The sequence below is a fragment of the Penicillium canescens genome (genome assembly GCF_028828765.1).
Source record: "Penicillium canescens strain IBT 15451 chromosome Unknown utg000006l_segment0_segment0, whole genome shotgun sequence".
Lineage (NCBI taxonomy): Eukaryota > Fungi > Ascomycota > Eurotiomycetes > Eurotiales > Aspergillaceae > Penicillium > Penicillium canescens.
In genome coordinates, this window is record NW_026703968.1 from 1143314 (window position 1) to 1160441 (window position 17128).

General features: G+C 47.5%; 8 protein-coding genes across 8 annotated transcripts; 5 read left to right on the plus strand and 3 right to left on the minus strand.

Moving 5' to 3' along the window:
* Positions 1-1429: 1429 nt before the first annotated feature.
* N7446_009383 (DUF2985 domain-containing protein) lies at positions 1430-3537 on the plus strand (the record flags this gene model as incomplete). Its single annotated transcript, XM_058518128.1, has 4 exons — positions 1430-2150; positions 2206-2610; positions 2663-2737; positions 2789-3537. 4 exons carry the CDS (start codon positions 1430-1432, stop codon positions 3535-3537), a joined length of 1950 nt encoding a protein of 649 aa, XP_058368916.1.
* Positions 3538-3971: 434 nt separating this feature from the next.
* N7446_009384 (uncharacterized protein) lies at positions 3972-4859 on the minus strand (the record flags this gene model as incomplete). Its single annotated transcript, XM_058518129.1, has 1 exon — positions 3972-4859. The coding sequence occupies one exon, from the start codon at positions 4857-4859 to the stop codon at positions 3972-3974; it is 888 nt and encodes a 295-aa protein (XP_058368917.1).
* A 2135-nt stretch (positions 4860-6994) lies between these two features.
* On the plus strand, positions 6995-7757 carry N7446_009385 (hydrophobin family protein). The gene is made up of 2 exons (XM_058518130.1): positions 6995-7404; positions 7458-7757. The coding sequence occupies exons 1-2, from the start codon at positions 7086-7088 to the stop codon at positions 7604-7606; spliced, it is 468 nt and encodes a 155-aa protein (XP_058368918.1). The 5' UTR covers positions 6995-7085; the 3' UTR covers positions 7607-7757.
* Positions 7758-8130: 373 nt separating this feature from the next.
* Positions 8131-9700, plus strand: N7446_009386 (uncharacterized protein; the record flags this gene model as incomplete). The annotated part of the gene is made up of 2 exons (XM_058518131.1): positions 8131-9248; positions 9316-9700. 2 exons carry the CDS (start codon positions 8131-8133, stop codon positions 9698-9700), a joined length of 1503 nt encoding a protein of 500 aa, XP_058368919.1.
* A 175-nt stretch (positions 9701-9875) lies between these two features.
* Positions 9876-10867, minus strand: N7446_009387 (RTA1 domain-containing protein; the record flags this gene model as incomplete). Its single annotated transcript, XM_058518132.1, has 2 exons — positions 9876-10636; positions 10699-10867. The coding sequence occupies 2 exons, from the start codon at positions 10865-10867 to the stop codon at positions 9876-9878; spliced, it is 930 nt and encodes a 309-aa protein (XP_058368920.1).
* A 1062-nt stretch (positions 10868-11929) lies between these two features.
* On the plus strand, positions 11930-12820 carry N7446_009388 (uncharacterized protein; the record flags this gene model as incomplete). The annotated part of the gene is made up of 1 exon (XM_058518133.1): positions 11930-12820. The coding sequence occupies one exon, from the start codon at positions 11930-11932 to the stop codon at positions 12818-12820; it is 891 nt and encodes a 296-aa protein (XP_058368921.1).
* Positions 12821-13085: 265 nt separating this feature from the next.
* N7446_009389 (O-methyltransferase family 2) lies at positions 13086-14615 on the minus strand (the record flags this gene model as incomplete). Its single annotated transcript, XM_058518134.1, has 5 exons — positions 13086-13399; positions 13450-13901; positions 13957-14077; positions 14184-14316; positions 14409-14615. Coding segments are annotated over 5 exons (1227 nt in total), but the record flags the coding sequence as incomplete, so codon positions are not given.
* Positions 14616-15653: 1038 nt separating this feature from the next.
* On the plus strand, positions 15654-16991 carry N7446_009390 (uncharacterized protein; the record flags this gene model as incomplete). The annotated part of the gene is made up of 6 exons (XM_058518135.1): positions 15654-15830; positions 15879-15915; positions 15972-16048; positions 16106-16482; positions 16536-16603; positions 16657-16991. Coding segments are annotated over 6 exons (1071 nt in total), but the record flags the coding sequence as incomplete, so codon positions are not given.
* Positions 16992-17128: the final 137 nt, after the last annotated feature.

The window sequence follows — 17128 nt, forward strand, 5'->3', positions numbered from 1 at the left end:
TTCCACCTTGACAAGTCCCCCTTCACCTCTTTTCCCATATAATGTAGCTCTGACCTTAACCTCATGCAAACTCTTGAGTTCCTCAGCTGGCACAGCCTGATCACATATATGAACAGTAGCTGTACGACATGTTCCATAAATACTTCTGTGGCCGATCTTCCACCTCAGATAGCTCCACTTGGTGTCATCATACTCCGCGCCTTCAGATTCAATTGAAAATATCGGAGTATGAATCTATCAGTACAGTCCAAAGATGGTATTGATTGCTGGTTGAAGCTACACAGGTGACACAGATAACCCCGTTTCTGGAGGTATCTATTTTTCGCCGTGACCGTAACACGATCTACATGACAAGGCTTTGTGATTGCCATTGAGAGTGTTCCTTTCCGCCTTATTTCTAAATTTAAAAGAGACCTTACTTCAGCTTGGATTCCTGTCGATGCTGTATCTGTGGCTAAATCTTTGTAGGTGCTATGTATCCTTGTCAACCCAAGATTGATGCTTATTTAGTTAGCTACGAAACAGTTCCGGAGATTCCAGGTTCGGTGCGACCCAGAGTTCGTGTTTCCCTACAGGCCTAGATGCATATTGCATTGGAGCGTATGCACTTGATCTAGTTGAAATTAAATATAGAAGACATCGAACTGTTCATTAGAATAGGTATGTCAACACCCAAAGTGGCGCCATACTGTACAGCAAAATAACAGGCCATGCAAGGGAGGTATTGTGTGACCTCTTATAGCGAGGAGAGCACTAAGGCGACGACAACTTCACTCTTGGCAGATGCGAGAATAGTATAGGCAGACATAAGATGCTAGTCTCAAAAGACTACGGTTTAATCTTATCTTTTTTGGCATACATGTTCATGAACATGCTGCAGATAACTTACATTAAGCTAAAGGGATAAGGCAATGATATAGCTTCACCGTTATTTAGAAAGCGAAACCTGTTATAGGAGATATATGGATAGGATAATACCGATCTACCTCGATCTGCACGATAGCTTTCTATAGTGACGTCTTATTATTTCTTTTGGCCGTGCAAATACTGGAAAAGGGTATCAACATCTCTACGTCGTTGTTCCTTCTTATTGGCTACCAGAGTCCATTGTCCGCCACTGTGACAATTTCGTTGTGTGGCCATTTCCATGTATTGAGCCATTTGAAGTTGTTCACTTGTTGGTAGAAAAGACAGAAAAGACAACAAGCGCCTATCGAAGATCGACAGTTTAGTGCGAGCACTGACGCTTGAGAACTCCACTGTCGTCAGAAAAACAAGATTCGGGGAGAGCTGAGTCATCTTCTTGGCTCTAGAGGCCTTCGCTATCCAGATATCCATCACAGGGGGAAGTCGAATCTTGCACGTTTTAATATTATCAGACATACTCCTGTTCTGCGTGTCCTCCTTGTAATCTCCCCCGGCACCGAGCATGGATCGCATCGAGCCGGTCGAGGACCACGCCCCTGGAGATCCCCAGGAATCTCCTGCAGAGCAGTCCTCTGGGTCTACTCCCCCAAGGCCAGCAGGACCGACGCCGTTGCGCCCGCGGGCCCCTTCACTTCGGACGCGACGACCGAGTATCCGCCTGTCCCGTTTACCGTCTCTGAACTCCTTAGATAACGTCGATCAATCGGCGTTATCGCAACAGGACAATCAGCCGTTGCCGTCCTTCGAACGTCAAGCCATCCGATCCCCTCCGCCGAATGAAGAAGACGAAGCATGGCAGGGTGGCCGACGGCGCAGCAGCTCCGAACCCCGACCGGGCCGGTGGTCTTCTCCTGCCACGGAGACGCTTTCACGGGTCGCCACAGCGACTCCAGGGCGGATGATGCCTTTGACCGAGGAACCGTCACGGCAAAGCCCTGCAGCACTCTCTCCGCCAGTGATAGAGCCCGGGCAGACAATCGAACAAGACTTTGAGCGCCCGGATCAGCTTGAGGCCCCATCCGCAGTAGCGCGCCCTGCAAGTCGCCTTCGGCGAACCAGCCAAGCTGCATTGAACAGGTTCTCCCGGAACCGCGCATCAACAGTCTCAGGAGCACCCCCAACTCTCAATTCTCAAGAGCAACAACGCCAAGATGAAGAGCGTCTAGAGGAACAGCGCAAAAATGAATATGGTTCTCATGTGGTCGACGTACTAGACGTGATCGGTAAGACCCGTCTGATGTGGTACAAGAGGTATACATTTGACTAACATTATCTTAGACCCCGAGGTGTCTGCGTTGTCTACTCTGACTAACGTCCAGAACTCCCTCTTCGTGCCGAACTTGGGTGGCTTCGTCAATCGTATGCCTACTTATACCATTTCCCGACCACAGTACTCTTCGGATGAAGAGCAGGGGACTACAGCAGATGAGGGGGAATTATCCGAGGAAGCCAAGCTTAAGAAGGATAAGGAGCGACCCATAGTGGAGCAACTGCGTCCTTCTCCCAGCATGTCCTCGGTGTTGCCTGGTCCTCGTTATGCCGTTCTCCCTGAAACCCGCGGCCTGGAAGGGTGGACGAAGGAAGACTATGCGGAACTCAACGATCATGTTCGGCATATGCTTCACTCCCGACGGTCCAAGTTCAAACGGTCAATGAGAGGATTCGGGCAGTACGTGCGGAAGCGTAAGTGTCGACCCTCTCCAGGGACATCTTTTATGACACTAACATCTGTTAGCTCTTGGATTTTTTATCACTCTCTACGCAACTCTGATTACGTTGTTTGGTCTGGCCTGGGTTCTTTTCTTGATTGGTACGTTTTCCTTGTATAATGCTTGCTAGTTTATATGCTGACAGTCTTCAGGTTGGATCAATATTGGAGGAAAACAACTCTATGTCATCAATATTATCGATAACGTTTTGGTCGCTCTATTTGCCATTATGGGCGATGGATTAGCTCCTTTCCGTGCAGTCGATACATATCATATGTGTTTCATCGCGCATTACACGTTTTTGACGTGGAAGATCCGTCGAAAGCGCAGTCTGCCAAACCTGAAGGACAAGAACGACCTCCCATCGAAGCCCGAGAAAGACGCCGACGTCGAATCTGGCGATATGACCGAAGAACATGAATACTCTGTGCTCAGCCCTCGCCAACAGCTGCGACTGATGCACCACCAGCATAAATTTGCCAAGTCTCACACTTTCTACAAGCCCCACGAAACCATGACTCATCACGCTTTCCCTCTCCGGATCCTCATTGCCATCGTCGTTGTGCTTGACTGCCACTCTCTGCTCCAGATGGCTCTTGGTGCTTGCACCTGGAGTATGGAGGACTACAACTCGCGACCTTTCGCCCTGACCACTGTCATCCTGTGTTGCTCTATTGCTTGCAATATCTCAGGTGGTGTGATGATTATGATTGGTGATCGACGAGCCCGAAAGAAGGATGTTGTTGAACGGCTATTCCGCCAGGAGCTGACCGAGGAAGCCATGAGGAAGATAGAGAAGAAGAAGGTCAAGGAGGAGCGCAGGAGTATGCAGATTGAGCGTGAGCGCAAGAGCGAACAGCTGGATCGCCCCGAGCTTCCCGAGCCGTACAACGGCACCTGATTGTACTTGCTTTCATATTTCTTTTACGACCGTCACGAGATGAGCTCTAGGAACATTGGTCAAGTTCCTCCTTTGCTCTAATTGTACAGTTTACCGCTGATTATTTTGCTGCTTTTTTTTGGTTCACGAGCATTTATCATACGTCTTGGAGTTTGGCACCTTTGGAATCGGCACGTGTATTACTCTATTTTTGGCATATCTTGCTGGATGATATCTATTTGGCCATTCTGGTATTCAGCCTAGAGAGGCATTTCGTTTCAGCCGTTACGGCGCATTAAATGGTGGTTGATTGCTCCCCAACTTCTTCTTTATATACATAATTCTAGTCAAACTAGTCAAATTCATCTAGTTAACGACCAACCCTGCAATCAAGTCTATAAACAAGCAAAAAGAACAGAACTCCCAAGTTCAACCAACCTTGGAATAAACCAGCCTCAAAAGGTAATAGTAACCTTCTCCCCAACCCACTTCTTCCCACCGCCCTGGATAACCTCCTCAAAAATCCACTCTCCAACCAAAGCCCTAGAAATCGTATATCCAATAGCAGGATCCCTCTCCGTCCCGACCCTAACCATCTCAAACCCCTCGCCCTTCTTCTTACTCTCGTCCTTATCAGAGATCCGATGATCTCCAGTCAAAAAACTAGGCCGGACAACAACAACCCCAGCCCCCAAAACCCCCTTCTCCCCACACCGCACCTCCTCATCAAGCAACTTCTCCATCTGCAATTTATCCGCATGCGGGATAGGAAGCAACATAGAATACATAGGCCGAAACAACACGGGCACATCCTTATGCCCAGGTAAATGCCCCGTCGTCGAAATAACAGCAACAAGAGGCGCAACAGCCCGATACGCCTCTAGACTCTCGAACCGTTCAGACGCAATCCCCGCCAAAGCAACAAGCAACGTGCGCGTCATTTGCTCTGTGATATTCGGATTGGATAGCTCAATGTGCGGCACTGCCGGCACACGGAATTTCGATGTTGGACACTTCGTCTCGCGCGTGAAGGACATGCTTGGTGTGCCGCCTAGACCGGAGATTATGCTTGAGACTAGCTTGCAGGGAGCGTGGTCATTTGGTAGGGAGTTTGAGTTTGTGATGAGTGTTTTGGTTATGCTTTCCACGTCTGTGGCGTCGCCTTCGATGATTTCTAGTTGGGTATCTAGGATTTGTTGGGTTATGCCTGGTTGGTCCAGGAGGAGGGTTGTAAGCTTTGAAGGTGTGCGTGCTAGGGCTCGGGCTTTGTGGCCATTTAGGAGTGTGTATGCTAGACAGGCATTTGCGCAGCCGCCTGTTGCTCCGAGAAAGGCGATGGTCATTTTGATGGTGTGGTGATTTGAATGGATGGATTGTAGATATTGAGGCTTGGAGACGGTAGGTGTTGCTTTGATTTGATTGTGATTGTGATGTTCTGATGATGAATATTGTCTAGGGATTCTATGTTTCTTTATACGAGAACTCGGTCTATCCCATGGGTCAACCGTTAGCACATATTCCCGATTCAGCCTTACGAAGTATACAACATTAGGGCTATGTAGTCTAAATCGGAGGCTGCTGGACCCCGGTCGGTGCAACTGGATGACGCTAGTCTGGATATGGTTTAGTGACGGGCGAACAACTACCCGCGTCGGGTGAACTTCAACGCCCTGTCCAATGCCAGCATACAGTAAGTGCTCGTGTGCGAATACATGTAGGTCCTGTAAAGCTTGTCTACAGAAGTTCTGTGATTGGCTCGAAACAGTATTCCGGGGGAGCTTGTTCATCTTACTTGATATCTAGACTCGGCAGGCTCTGCAATTTGAGGCCTAGATGTCGTTAATTACCAAGTTATAGGCGCTGCTAGAGGTAATCGTATAGGCGACAAAAGCGCAGTCTCGATTGGACAAATCCTTATCTCTTGTTCGAGGCCAGTTGAACTTCCTAAAGCGGAGGCATGTTGAGTCAGCAGGCTTGAATCTTCCACCAGGCCATCATATCTCAGTTTCAATCGCTTTATCTGGTGTTTTTCTTGGTTGAAATGAAATATATAGAGTTTATTGGGAAGATCAGAGAGATTCATTAATAGATATGTGTGAATAGGTTCGTGTTCATGTAGTGTTGTGTACAGAAAACTTTCATCTGCAGCAATATATATCTCTGAAAGAAGAGCCTCACTTTTACATCATGAGCTTTCATAGACTTTATTTCTTCCTTATTTACTCGCTATACATTAGTACGGAAATAGGTATATACCAAGGGTTAATCTTATTTCTTAAACATCTAAAGATTAGTTGGCTTCTAAAAGCTTAGAAGCGTCTGCGTAGACTGGCTATATAGACACCGTTCATCTGCGAGGTGCAGTCGTGCCGACTCACGGACTGCCAAAGCAAATGCATATTCATATGCACTTAGAAGTAGTACATTCAATACTGAACAAGCTTAATTTCACTAAGAATTTCCAAAGCTTGAATTTGACTCATTCTACTCGAATCCCTTTGATCTAGATCAAGCCCGACCGACAAAACCAAGTCCAAGACTCATCGTTTGCAGCTTGAATGAAGACCGACATTCACTCCCTGTGAAATTTTGATATTTGCATCAAGAAAGCAGAGCGCAGATCGGTATGGTTGCCCATCGTAACATAGTAAGCTATGCCTCAGAGCAGGGCGAGGATCGAAAGTGATCAAGATCGACATGGGTCTGGCGATCTCAAATTCCCGTGGATCGAGAGACAAGTGGGACCACTATGACTAGGGTTTTGGATTACGAAGGATTGTTACTAGGGACAGAGCGATTTAGACAGCGCTGCCATGACTAAACAGAGGCGCGTTCAGCTGCGTGGTGCCGGATAATTCGTACCAGTAGGGTATTTTTGACAATCCCCAAACGCCTCAAAATGGAGGCATTTGACGCCACCGGTGTCAGAGCCGTTACATAGACTACGTAGAGCTCTAAGGGCGCTTGATTGGATTGTAGAGCATTCCTCGGAGCATGGCTTCACATACCCGGTACCTGAGTATCAATTCTGGAAGGACCTAAGTGCGGATATTAAATTTGCAAAGCAGAAGACTGTTATAGTGAGTGGCCCATCTGAAGCTCGCCGGGCAGGGAATTGTGGTCCAAAACCGGGATAGTTTTGATTCCAAAATGAACCAGAGCGTAGCGTAGCCTTCAAGGATGCCACTGGCAGGGCGGCATGCAGGGTTCATGCATCTCCAGGAACTAAGGGGCACGTTTAATTGATCATAAAATTCCGGAACAAGGGAAGGGCCAATGGGATCGCCAGGAGGTAGAGATGATCAGGGCAAGCTGGGATCTAACCCTTGCGTAGGGCATTCCGAGAGCAAAAATGGGGAGATTGTTTTTGGCCTTTACTATGAACGGTTGTCGATCAGCTCGTGCCCAAACAGTGAGAATTTGGAGATAAAAGGATCCATCTGAATGGCCTTCTGGTTCTTTCTTTCACACCACAGTTCTCTACTTCTCTATCTCTCTCCATCTTCTATTTTCCAAACCTTCAAACCATTTTTAAATTACAAGATTTTAATCTTTAATACCTCTGCACAATGCAGTTCACTATCTCCGCTGTCATCCTCGCTTTGGCCGGCTTCGCCGCCGCTGCCCCTGCCGAGGCCCTGAACAACTCTGTCGAGGGCCACGAGCGTCCCCGCTTCAAGGTTCCCGATGGAATGACCGTCAAGGAGGCCCAGGCCAAGTGTGGTGACCAGGCTCAGCTCTCTTGCTGCAACAAGGCCACCTACGCTGGTGACACCACCGACGTCAACTCCAGCATCCTCAGCGGCACCCTCAGCAACTTGATCGGTGCTGGCTCCGGTGCCGAGGGTGTTGGTATCTTCACCCAGTGCTCCAAGCTCGACGTCCAGAGTAAGCTCTTCTCAATGTTAAACCCAGACATCTCCATACTAACCGACTCGCAGTCCCCATCCTCATCGCTGTCCCCATCCAGGATATCCTCAACCAGCGCTGCAAGCAGAACATTGCCTGCTGTGCCAACTCTCCATCCAGCGCCAACTCCGACCTTGTCGGTGCCGGTCTTCCTTGCGTTGCCCTTGGCTCCATCCTGTAAGCAGTTCGCTTATTTGCGATCGTGCTCCCTCCGGAGGAAAAGTTACAGAGGCCCTGTGGTATACCTTTCTTTTGTTTTTGTGCTTCATATTTGTTCGAGATTCATTGCCTTATGATATACCATCATATACGTAAAATTATCTCTGCTTAATACATACCGCTCTAATTCTTTCTAATCCTTTCCATCATCGTTGTCTAGCATATCTTAGACAAAAGAATCACCAATTCCTAATCATCACTTTTGATCACGTCGAAACTAGTATCACTTCGTCTATATTTCCGTCGCCTTGGAATCTGAACTGCTCCTATATCTACAACTGCCAAAGATTCGTGTGTAGTGGCTCCCCAAAGAAGGTTGACAGTTAGAGCCGCCCTAGCCTCTATACAGCTAGACTAGGCAGACACTCCCCACATCATCAGACCGAGTTTGGAGCCTCCTTCAGATAGAAGACATCCCATGAAATCCTGTCACTCTCTCAATGTCAGGTATAATCTTCTTTTATTTCTTCACAATCCTGGTTCAAGATGGTTATTCAATGGGCCGACACAGAAGCTCTCAACTCACTCCCCAGGCTCATCAAGTCCTACATTGACCCCGAAGACCCCTCCACTGCGGCCCACAATATCCTACGCTTGGCACATCTCCTCCTCTTGTCGAATCATCTCACGGAAGCCCACGAAATTGCCTCCGGGGTGTTTAGACTGGCAAAGAACCTATCTGAAATCAGCGAGAATGAGGTCGGTCTACCACTATACACACCAAACTCCCTGGAAATCTTCTGGCAAGAACACCAAGAAATCCTCCCCCGACCAGATGATGCACCAAAATCCGGTCGCGGCCCACTTGAAACATATCTAGCCAAAGAACAATGGGGCAAATATCGCGAATGCACTCGCACAGGCTGGATGCTGGATCGCTATGGGCTCGCCGAGCCAGAAGACCCATCGATCTGGAGCGACACAGATGATCCAATCATGCTGGCGATGTGCGCTCGGTTGTTAGCGAAAACAACCACTCCAGGCACGTATCCGTCACAGGACAAAATGCGGGAAGCACTTGCTGCTGGACAGAAGCTTTACGCTATCCCCGAAATCCCGCTCGGTGAATGGCTATTGAGCAGACCAGAAAATAGACAGAGACAGTGCTGGCTTTTGTACCGGCGGCTTATTGTGGAGTTAGCAATCCGGCTGGGAAAATTCCAGACTGCAGCGGATCTCTTGAGCCAAGCGTTGAGGGTGGACGGATTAGTGAACGGGGGTGAATTGGGAGATTTTCTCATGATTCCTGGTGTATATAATATTTTGCCTTTGTTGGCTCAGGGTGGCAAGGAAAGCAATCCATTTTTCATCCCTAAGGCGGACGCTGAGGTGATGGTGAAGGAGATCATTGATGCCCTGGAGCTGCGGGCCAAACATGGGAGACAATGGGCGCTGGATGAATCAAAGGTTGGATGGCGGGAGCTTTTGGATCGACTTGCTGAAGGTGCATTCAAGACGCATCCTAAGGAGTATCGGGCTATGGGTGTTAAGACCACCAGGGAAATTTTGTACGATCCTGCTACGGAGGAGGAGATTGAGGAAGCTGAGAAAATGGTTGGAAAACTTCCGGATGACTTCAAAGCGATGGTCCGACTAGCGAACGGGTACGAATTTCTTACTACCTGTTGCTTGGGAAATTTTCTGCTTTGCATGGCTAACCTGATTACTTAGATTCAAGGGCGGGTGGCATCTTTTCGGGGGCGGCATAGCCGGTATTCAAAGTATTGACTTCGCCGATGGGGATGCAGAGAACTCGTGGAGTAGCCGTACACAAGAAGATGACGAGATTTTTGATTCAAGTGATCTGATTGAGCTTCAAACAGGGTCAGAAAGCGATGCATTCTATCATTATTACATGCGCCCTACAGCATGGAATGAGGATGGAGAACGCAAAGACAACAAGTATAGGTACTGGCATTGGGCACCTTGGATGGGTAGTACAAACCAGTATAACTCGGTGAGAGACTATGTTGCAAGCTGCGTGGAGAAGGTAGAGGATATGCTGGACCTGGGCGAGACAGAGGACTATCAAGACGGGGATGGAAGTGAGGATTAAATACAATGTCAAGGAATCAACTTTGTTTTTCTAACATTTGAAGACCAGGGATTTTCAAATTCTTTCTATTCCCATATTTCCATTTTTCCACATTTCCACATCTCCACAATGTATGTAGAGTCGAGAATTCAATACATTAGGATATTCCATTCCACACACTTTGCCCTACCTATGCTCATCCCACTCTCTCCTTCGGCTCCAACCTCGTCCCAAAGAGAACCTGCATTTCGCAAAAGCTATCGGAACTGGACACATGGTTCCTATCCTCAGAAGGCGCACCACCTGTCGCATGATCCATCCCAAGGCCTCTTGGCCTACTTTGCAGTTGACTCGGATACCGTACAAAGAAGCCAATCATTACTAGAAGCATCAATGCAGCATCAAACACATACAGCGGCCATTCGGTAGTGACAAGATAGCCGGTCCCGTTCACTGATTGCATAGAAAACTCCACAACCCGAAAGATATTCCTCACGAGGATAGCCGTCGATGTAAAGTATAGCATATTGAGACATGCTTGCCAAGGTATATCGTTCAGATCCCCAGTCTCAGCCATATGTACCCGAAACCTCCTGTTGAATTTCACACAACAAACGATAAAGCAGACAAAAATGATGATTTGCAAAACCAGTCCGGCTATGATAATGTAATCGCCAGTCAGGGTGGTTTCTGAGTTGGCCAACAGCCCAGAGGCATTTCCCTGAATTAAGAGACACAGTATGTCGCCCGTGACGAAAAGTTTTGTGGCCCAGCGGAGGGTGATTAAGGAGAATAGCTCTCCGTGGACTGCTCTGATGATGCGAGAATATACCATATACAGCGTTGCCGCGAAGAATACTGGGGGTATGACGAGAAAAACGCTTTGCAGAACGTATAATATCAAGTTGCCCGTGTTGTATGTCGAAGCTGCTCGCATAGCATAGCCGATCGCTTCGCCTGGGAATTTTCAAAGTGTCAGTTTTGTATAAGCTACAAAGAGTAGACAAGATTAAACGCACTGATTCCGCCAAAAGCAAAAGGGAGACAAAACCACATCTTCTTTCTGTTCATTTTCCAGACATGGGCTGCAGTTGTAAGACCAAATAGAGAGGCAAAAGTAGCAGCGAGGGGTAGGCTCGGTACATAGTGCCATATATAGACGTCTTGGTAGGTTTCGAGAGTTGGCATGTCAAATAGAATAGAAATTCTGCTTATACTGCGGGATAAGGAGAGAATTCCAAGTCATCTTCATCTGAGAGCGAAAGAGCTGTTTTTAAGGCCATGATTCTCTTTGAGCCCCCACTACGCTACCTAATCGCATTGGAATCTACTAGTCATCCAAATAATATCTACGGTCGAGTGTTGAGATATACAATCCGTCCCTCTTGGATATAGGTACCTCGGGATGAAACGAACACGCGTGTTGGCTAACACGCGTATTAGCTCAGCCAACACCTACCTGGGGCAGTGCCAAATTCCGAAACATCACATTATACCGGTATTCTTTTCCATTCAAATATCATTAGGAAGCTATCGCTAGATTTGAAAAGTGAAATTCTATAGAGATTTTGTATAATATTCAAAAGGGACTAAAGCTGGTTGATTTGGAGAGATATAGGGTCTGTGTTGATAGGCTCCACGGTTGGCTCGGGGCTCCACTTCTTTCACCTCCCAAGCCACAGATCTAGGCAAGATCCTCGACTTTCCAATACATGTATAGTGCTTCAGGACCTATTGTATCCAAACGAGTTGACACCAAGCCATAATACGCGTGTTTGGCTTGCATATCCTCCTATCATCACCGGATGCCTGCAATATGCTGCGTCGCCGCCATAAGAAATCACGAGCGGGTTGCTTACAATGGTGAGTCGAGTGGCGCGAATCTTCGGGGCTTTTCCTCTTATACGGTCAACTAATTTTGTTAACTAGTAGACAACGGCATATCAAGGTAAGGCTTTGCCATGCAATCCTCTTACATGGCTGATCCAAGTACTTGCAAACCAGTGTGACGAGGGCCGCCCAGTATGTCGACTCTGCATCAATTCTGAGCGAGAATGCAGTTATACATCCCAAGTCTTATCTCATAGTCGACATGGAAGCCCAAGCAGTATGGACAACTCAAGGCGCGACGCCTTGCCTTGTATCTCCGCTCAGACCAACATATCCCCGTCCAACCCACATTTTCACAGAGCACAGAATGCCCAAAGTCACCAAGGAGAAAGCACCGAAGAAAACGTCAACCTCAAGCATATGGAACTTCTCATTCACTTGACCACAGACAAAGACATCCTCAGTCTTGGCCTGACCGCCAACGATGAACCCTCAGGCTCCGAGATTGCCTTCGCACTGAAGACAGGTCTAGAGTCACCATATCTTTTGCATCAGCTGCTTGCATTTTCCGCCCGCCATATGGCATATCTTCACCCCGAGCGCTCAGCTGCCTATCTCCACCAAGCTGTCACACTCCAGACCCGAGCTGCATCACTCTTCACTGCCGTTGGCACGGAAGTCAATCAATTCAACTGTGTCGCTGTTCTTCTTTTCTCGTCTATCCTAGGCCACCATCTTCTTGCGGACACACTTTCGAAACGAGATCGGGGCGGTTTGCATGATTTCATGACGAGCTATGTACAGTTTGTCGAGATGCATAGGGTTATCCACACGATTGCCATGACAGCGTGGCCGCAGTTGATGGAGTCTGAGCTTGAGCCTATTCTCTCGTGGAGCTCACAGTTTACTGCACGATCTCCAAGGGGTCCTGAATGTCAAAGAGCCAGGGGGCTGATAAGTAGCTCGAAACTGCTATCAGAAGAGGAAAAGAGGACATGTTTGCTGGTTATTGATTATCTGCAGGTTGGGTTTGATGCAGTGTTGGCTGACGAGGAACAAGGGAACCGATATCATATGCTTTGCACATGGCCTATGCTGGGTTCACCCGAGTTCACCGCGTTGTTGGCCGCAAAAAGGCCAGAGGCTTTGGTAATACTGGCATATTATGCGTTGTTGCTTCACCATGGGCGGCACCTATGGCAAGTCCAGGACGCTGGAGCCTACATGCTAGGGATTATCACTGCCTATCTTGGCCCGCACTGGGATCATTGGCTTGAATACCCGAGACAAAGGATAATTGATGCCAGGTAAGGTATCTGGCAATGTCGCACAGAAGTCTGGGCATTCATTGGGCCTCGTCTATTCCGGGCTTCTTGTCGGTGTTCTGCATACCTCTTCCCTTCTTATTTTACAAATATGGTGGGCAGATACGACAGAGTTGCAAGTATGCCGCCTTGTCGCAAAAACGTCTCGAGGCACTTCGACAAATATCCGTGGCTGAAAAATGAATAGCATACCGCTCCACCGAGACGGATGAGAAACAGAGATCTTTTTTGGGAAATCCAAATTATTCATTTTATAACTTGATAGCCTCAATGATGCCCTCTCCATTCCCAGGGGATTGATAGAAAGTAACGTGTGACAACCCGACTGATTCAAGTAAATCTCGCCACTGCTCTTCGGAACGTTCAAAAGCTGCAACTTGTAACATCATCATAATGCTCATACATGCCGATGATAGGTCACAGTTTGTATCTGGGAGGAGTGATTCGTGAAGAATCAGCCGCGAATAATCCGGCTTCATTGCAGCCACAATGTTCGTCAAGATGGACCGACATCGCTCGTCTGACCAGTCATGAAGAATCCAATGCATGAAGTATGTCCGAGCGCCTTTGTTCAAATTAGCAACTGCCCAGGAGTGAGGTTTATTGAGACCTTACCTTTCACGGGCTGAGGAGTGAAAAAGTCATGCGCCATCAACTCCACATCAGGTGGATTTTCGATTGCCGAAACAACGTTTGGGAGATCCTGCAATACCAACTGACCGGGAGCGGTGGGAAACTTCTCTTTAAACTCGCGCAGATATTTTCCCTCGCCTCCACCAACATCCACAAGCAGGACGTTATCCGGAGACTGGACATCGAAGCCATCAATGATATGCTTTTGTATATCGAACCAATCTGTCCAGCTAGCTGTAGCCTCCTGCTTGAGAGCCATCCATTGTTGGAAGTCTTTTGCCAGAGCTGGATTCTGATCAAGCCACTCAAAATAGTTGAGATCGGTGTTCAGCCCAAACTGAAACGGAGTGTCTCTAGCTGATGAAGGGAATTGGTTTTTATTTTGACGGAAGAACTCCGGGGCTTTCGAGGTACAGCAATTTCCGATGTCAAAGCTTTTTCCCTCTTTTTAGCATCCCAGATGTTATATTAGAGATCTTCAATACTTACCATGCGCGTGTGGTTGCTTCCATGTTAGGGTCTGCCATTACCATGGTTCGAACTGAAGGCTTGAACCTTTGTGCATGTTGATCCACATATCCTGTTACTGCAAGAAGCCGGAGAAACTGGTCTGGGTAAATGCAGGTCATATCAGCAGCCTTCACAAGAATTGATCGACATGATTTGTTCGGACTACGGCAAATATCAACCGCGTAGGTACAAATCTGGGCTCTTACCAACAACGATCGGACTTGCTCCAGATCTTTCCGCAATTTCCTGGGCAGTCACTCCATGCTCTGGGTTCTGGCTGATTTGCGTGAATATGCCGAGTTGGACCCCCATGCGAATAGACGTCAATATGGGAGGGTTCTAGTCTACTTGTTTAGAACTCGTATTCATAACTCATATCTACCAGCACTGCGAAGGGTATCTCAACATGTCAAGGTTGAATCGAGACTTACCATCACAACATCCTGGATAATTCTTTCAACCGGTGACTCCAGGGTCTCTAGCAAGTCTCGAGCAGCACTCAAAGCCTGTAGCCGGGTAACTTCATCGAGTTCCTCGGACTTGATTGTCCCAGCCAGGGCAGTAATTTGGCCTGTGATATCGAGTTCTTGACGCATTCTTGCGTTTTGTGTAAGAAATTGACACTGACTACTAAGTTTGCTAGGCGAAAAGGATATTTAATAGCACTACTCCTACGCCTAGAACACTTCTCTAGGAAGCGTTAGAGCCGTTGCGTGGTCGTGGAGTCGCGACGGTGTTAAGTACAATTGGGGCGGGAAATGCCGGTCCCCAGTTTACCAGGACCACGGTCAATAACATTGGCTTCTATTCATACACTAACACCGTGGGTTTGACTAGATCTTACTTATACCCCTCAAGCTGTTACTAGAAAGTACCAATGTTTCATTTGCATGTACATTCCACACACTAGTACACGCTAGTAATTGGGGGCCAAAACATTCCGCGAAGTCAGAGATCAAACAAGCTGCGTATATTGATCACCAATATCCATACAGCATGTAAGAAAAGTCGAACGATTTTCATGAGCTATGTGGGTGCGTGCACACGCCTTCTTCCATGAACAAAAATGGTACTGGGGGCCAGCCTGGAACAGAAATGGCAATTGTAAAGAAACTGGTGAATCTGCAATCAAGACTTTTCCAAGATTGCATTTGAGATGGTATCAGTGTGGCTGAGGCCTATTGTATTCTCGAGATTGGATACTGTATCTTCGGGTCCATAGCAGGGCGCGGACGTATTCCCGTAACAGAATGGGCGTCCATACGTGCACCCATGTCAATGTCACAATGTGTTCTTGGCCAATGTGATCGACCCACTTGCATTAAAGCTCCGCGTTGATGGACCTGACTTCTGGGAGGTGAAAGGCCATAGGATAGCAAAGGAAGAGACTGATTCGACCGTAGTATGGATGAATTTGTGTTCTTTTGTCGTCACCTCAAGAAATACTGGATGGCGAGCAGAGAGAGCGAGTGGGAAGGGAGGGGGACGCTAATGCCAAGCAGTCACAGGTAGTTTCAGCGAATACAATCTGGTTTTAATCTATAAGTTAATGCATGGTTCGAGATATGTTTTGAATCCTTCCACGCACCATGAGTCGCTAGCCCCAAATCTGTAGGCATACAAAGACTGAATCCCTTCCAAATTACAGTTTTACATTATCAAGTTCTCAAATGTAGAGAGAAGCATTCGACATGGAGCAAAGTAACAGAATCGCCTACTGTGGTGATCAATTGATTGGGGTTTCCATCACGATCGCAATTCTTCAGACGATAATCGTCGGTGCGCGCTTTTACACCAGATACTGGCAGAGGCTGGCCACTGGAATTGACGATTACCTTATGATTCCTGCGCTGGTAAGTCTCTTGATTTGATGTATGGGGAAAGTTCTGATGCTTTGTTAGCTTGCGAGCCTCGGGCAAGCTGGGCTTTATATCTACTGTATGCCATGGCCCGTCTACTTTCCATGTAGAATACTAACTAAGGTCAAATGGAAGTGGTAAAGCAAGGTGGAGTCGGTTACCATCTTGCATATGTTATGCGAACCCCACAGAAGCTGGTAACACTGCAAAAGGTCTGCTTCCCCTTGGTCGCTTTCGAAGTTGACAATCTTATTTATGTGTCGCTGTAGGGCCTCTATGCAAATGAGATTCTTGACTTTCCATTCACCGTGACTCCCGCAAAGCTATCAATTCTCGTATTCTACGCTCGCATCTTCAGCGTTCGCCCCTTTAGAATCTTTGCATATATCATTGGAGCGGTTGTTCTGTGTCACGGAATCGGGGTCCTCTTCGCCGCCATTTTTCAGTGCTCGCCAATTGCATACACATGGGATTCAACGATTGTAGGAACATGTGTTAACCAGCAGGCATTTTACCGATGGGTATCCCCTCCAAATATCTTGACCGATGTCCTCATCCTGGTGATGCCTTTGCCCTATGTCTGGAAGTTGCATACTTCATTAGGGCATAAGTTGGCTTTAACAGGCGTGTTCTTGTTGGGAAGTTTGTGGGTTTTTTCCTTTCCTGCTGCTTTTTCTTTAGTTCTGACCTTGCGCAAAGAGGAACTGTGTTTAGTATTTTACGCATGACAACATTCTTCCAGGAGAGTGCGACAACAGACCCAACTTGTATGCTTTCTTTAGCTGAAAGAGCCAAGGCCACATCAACTGACATATTATAGGGGTCTCTGTCAAGCTTGGTATATGGACCATCCTAGAGGGTGGGATCATAATCTCAGCAGCTTGCCTGCCTTCAATTTGGCCATTAATATCCAGAATACTTCCTCAAAGCCTGCTCATGACCCAATCATCAAAAAAGCAGTTGCCGCGCTATGATTACCATAGAAGTTCTCGCAACGCTAACGTTGGAGAGGGTTTCTCACGACTGGGTAATGACAGTTCGGAAGGTATAAAATGGTCAAATAATGTGGAAACGTCCCGGGCACAGTCCGATCGACATACCGATGAGACGGAACTAATGTCTCTGCAGAGCATTTCGCGGGTTCGAATGGCATAAGCAGATGGACATGCAAGTCGCTCTCTAATATTTGATGAGGTTCTCTTATCTGTCTAACAATAAAACGCCACGAACTAGCGGTGATCATGGGATCTCCCTTGCAGCATCTAGCGCAAAACCTGATTGCAATCACAGCC

What these genes read in the sequence shown, in the direction of transcription:
- N7446_009385 (XM_058518130.1), top strand. Translation starts at nt 7,086, where the DNA reads ATGCAGTTCACTATCTCCGCTGTCATCCTCGCTTTGGCCGGCTTCGCC. An exon ending in CTCCAAGCTCGACGTCCAGA is followed by an intron (nt 7,405 to 7,457) that starts GTAAGCTCTTCT and finishes ACCGACTCGCAG; the next exon opens with TCCCCATCCTCATCGCTGTC.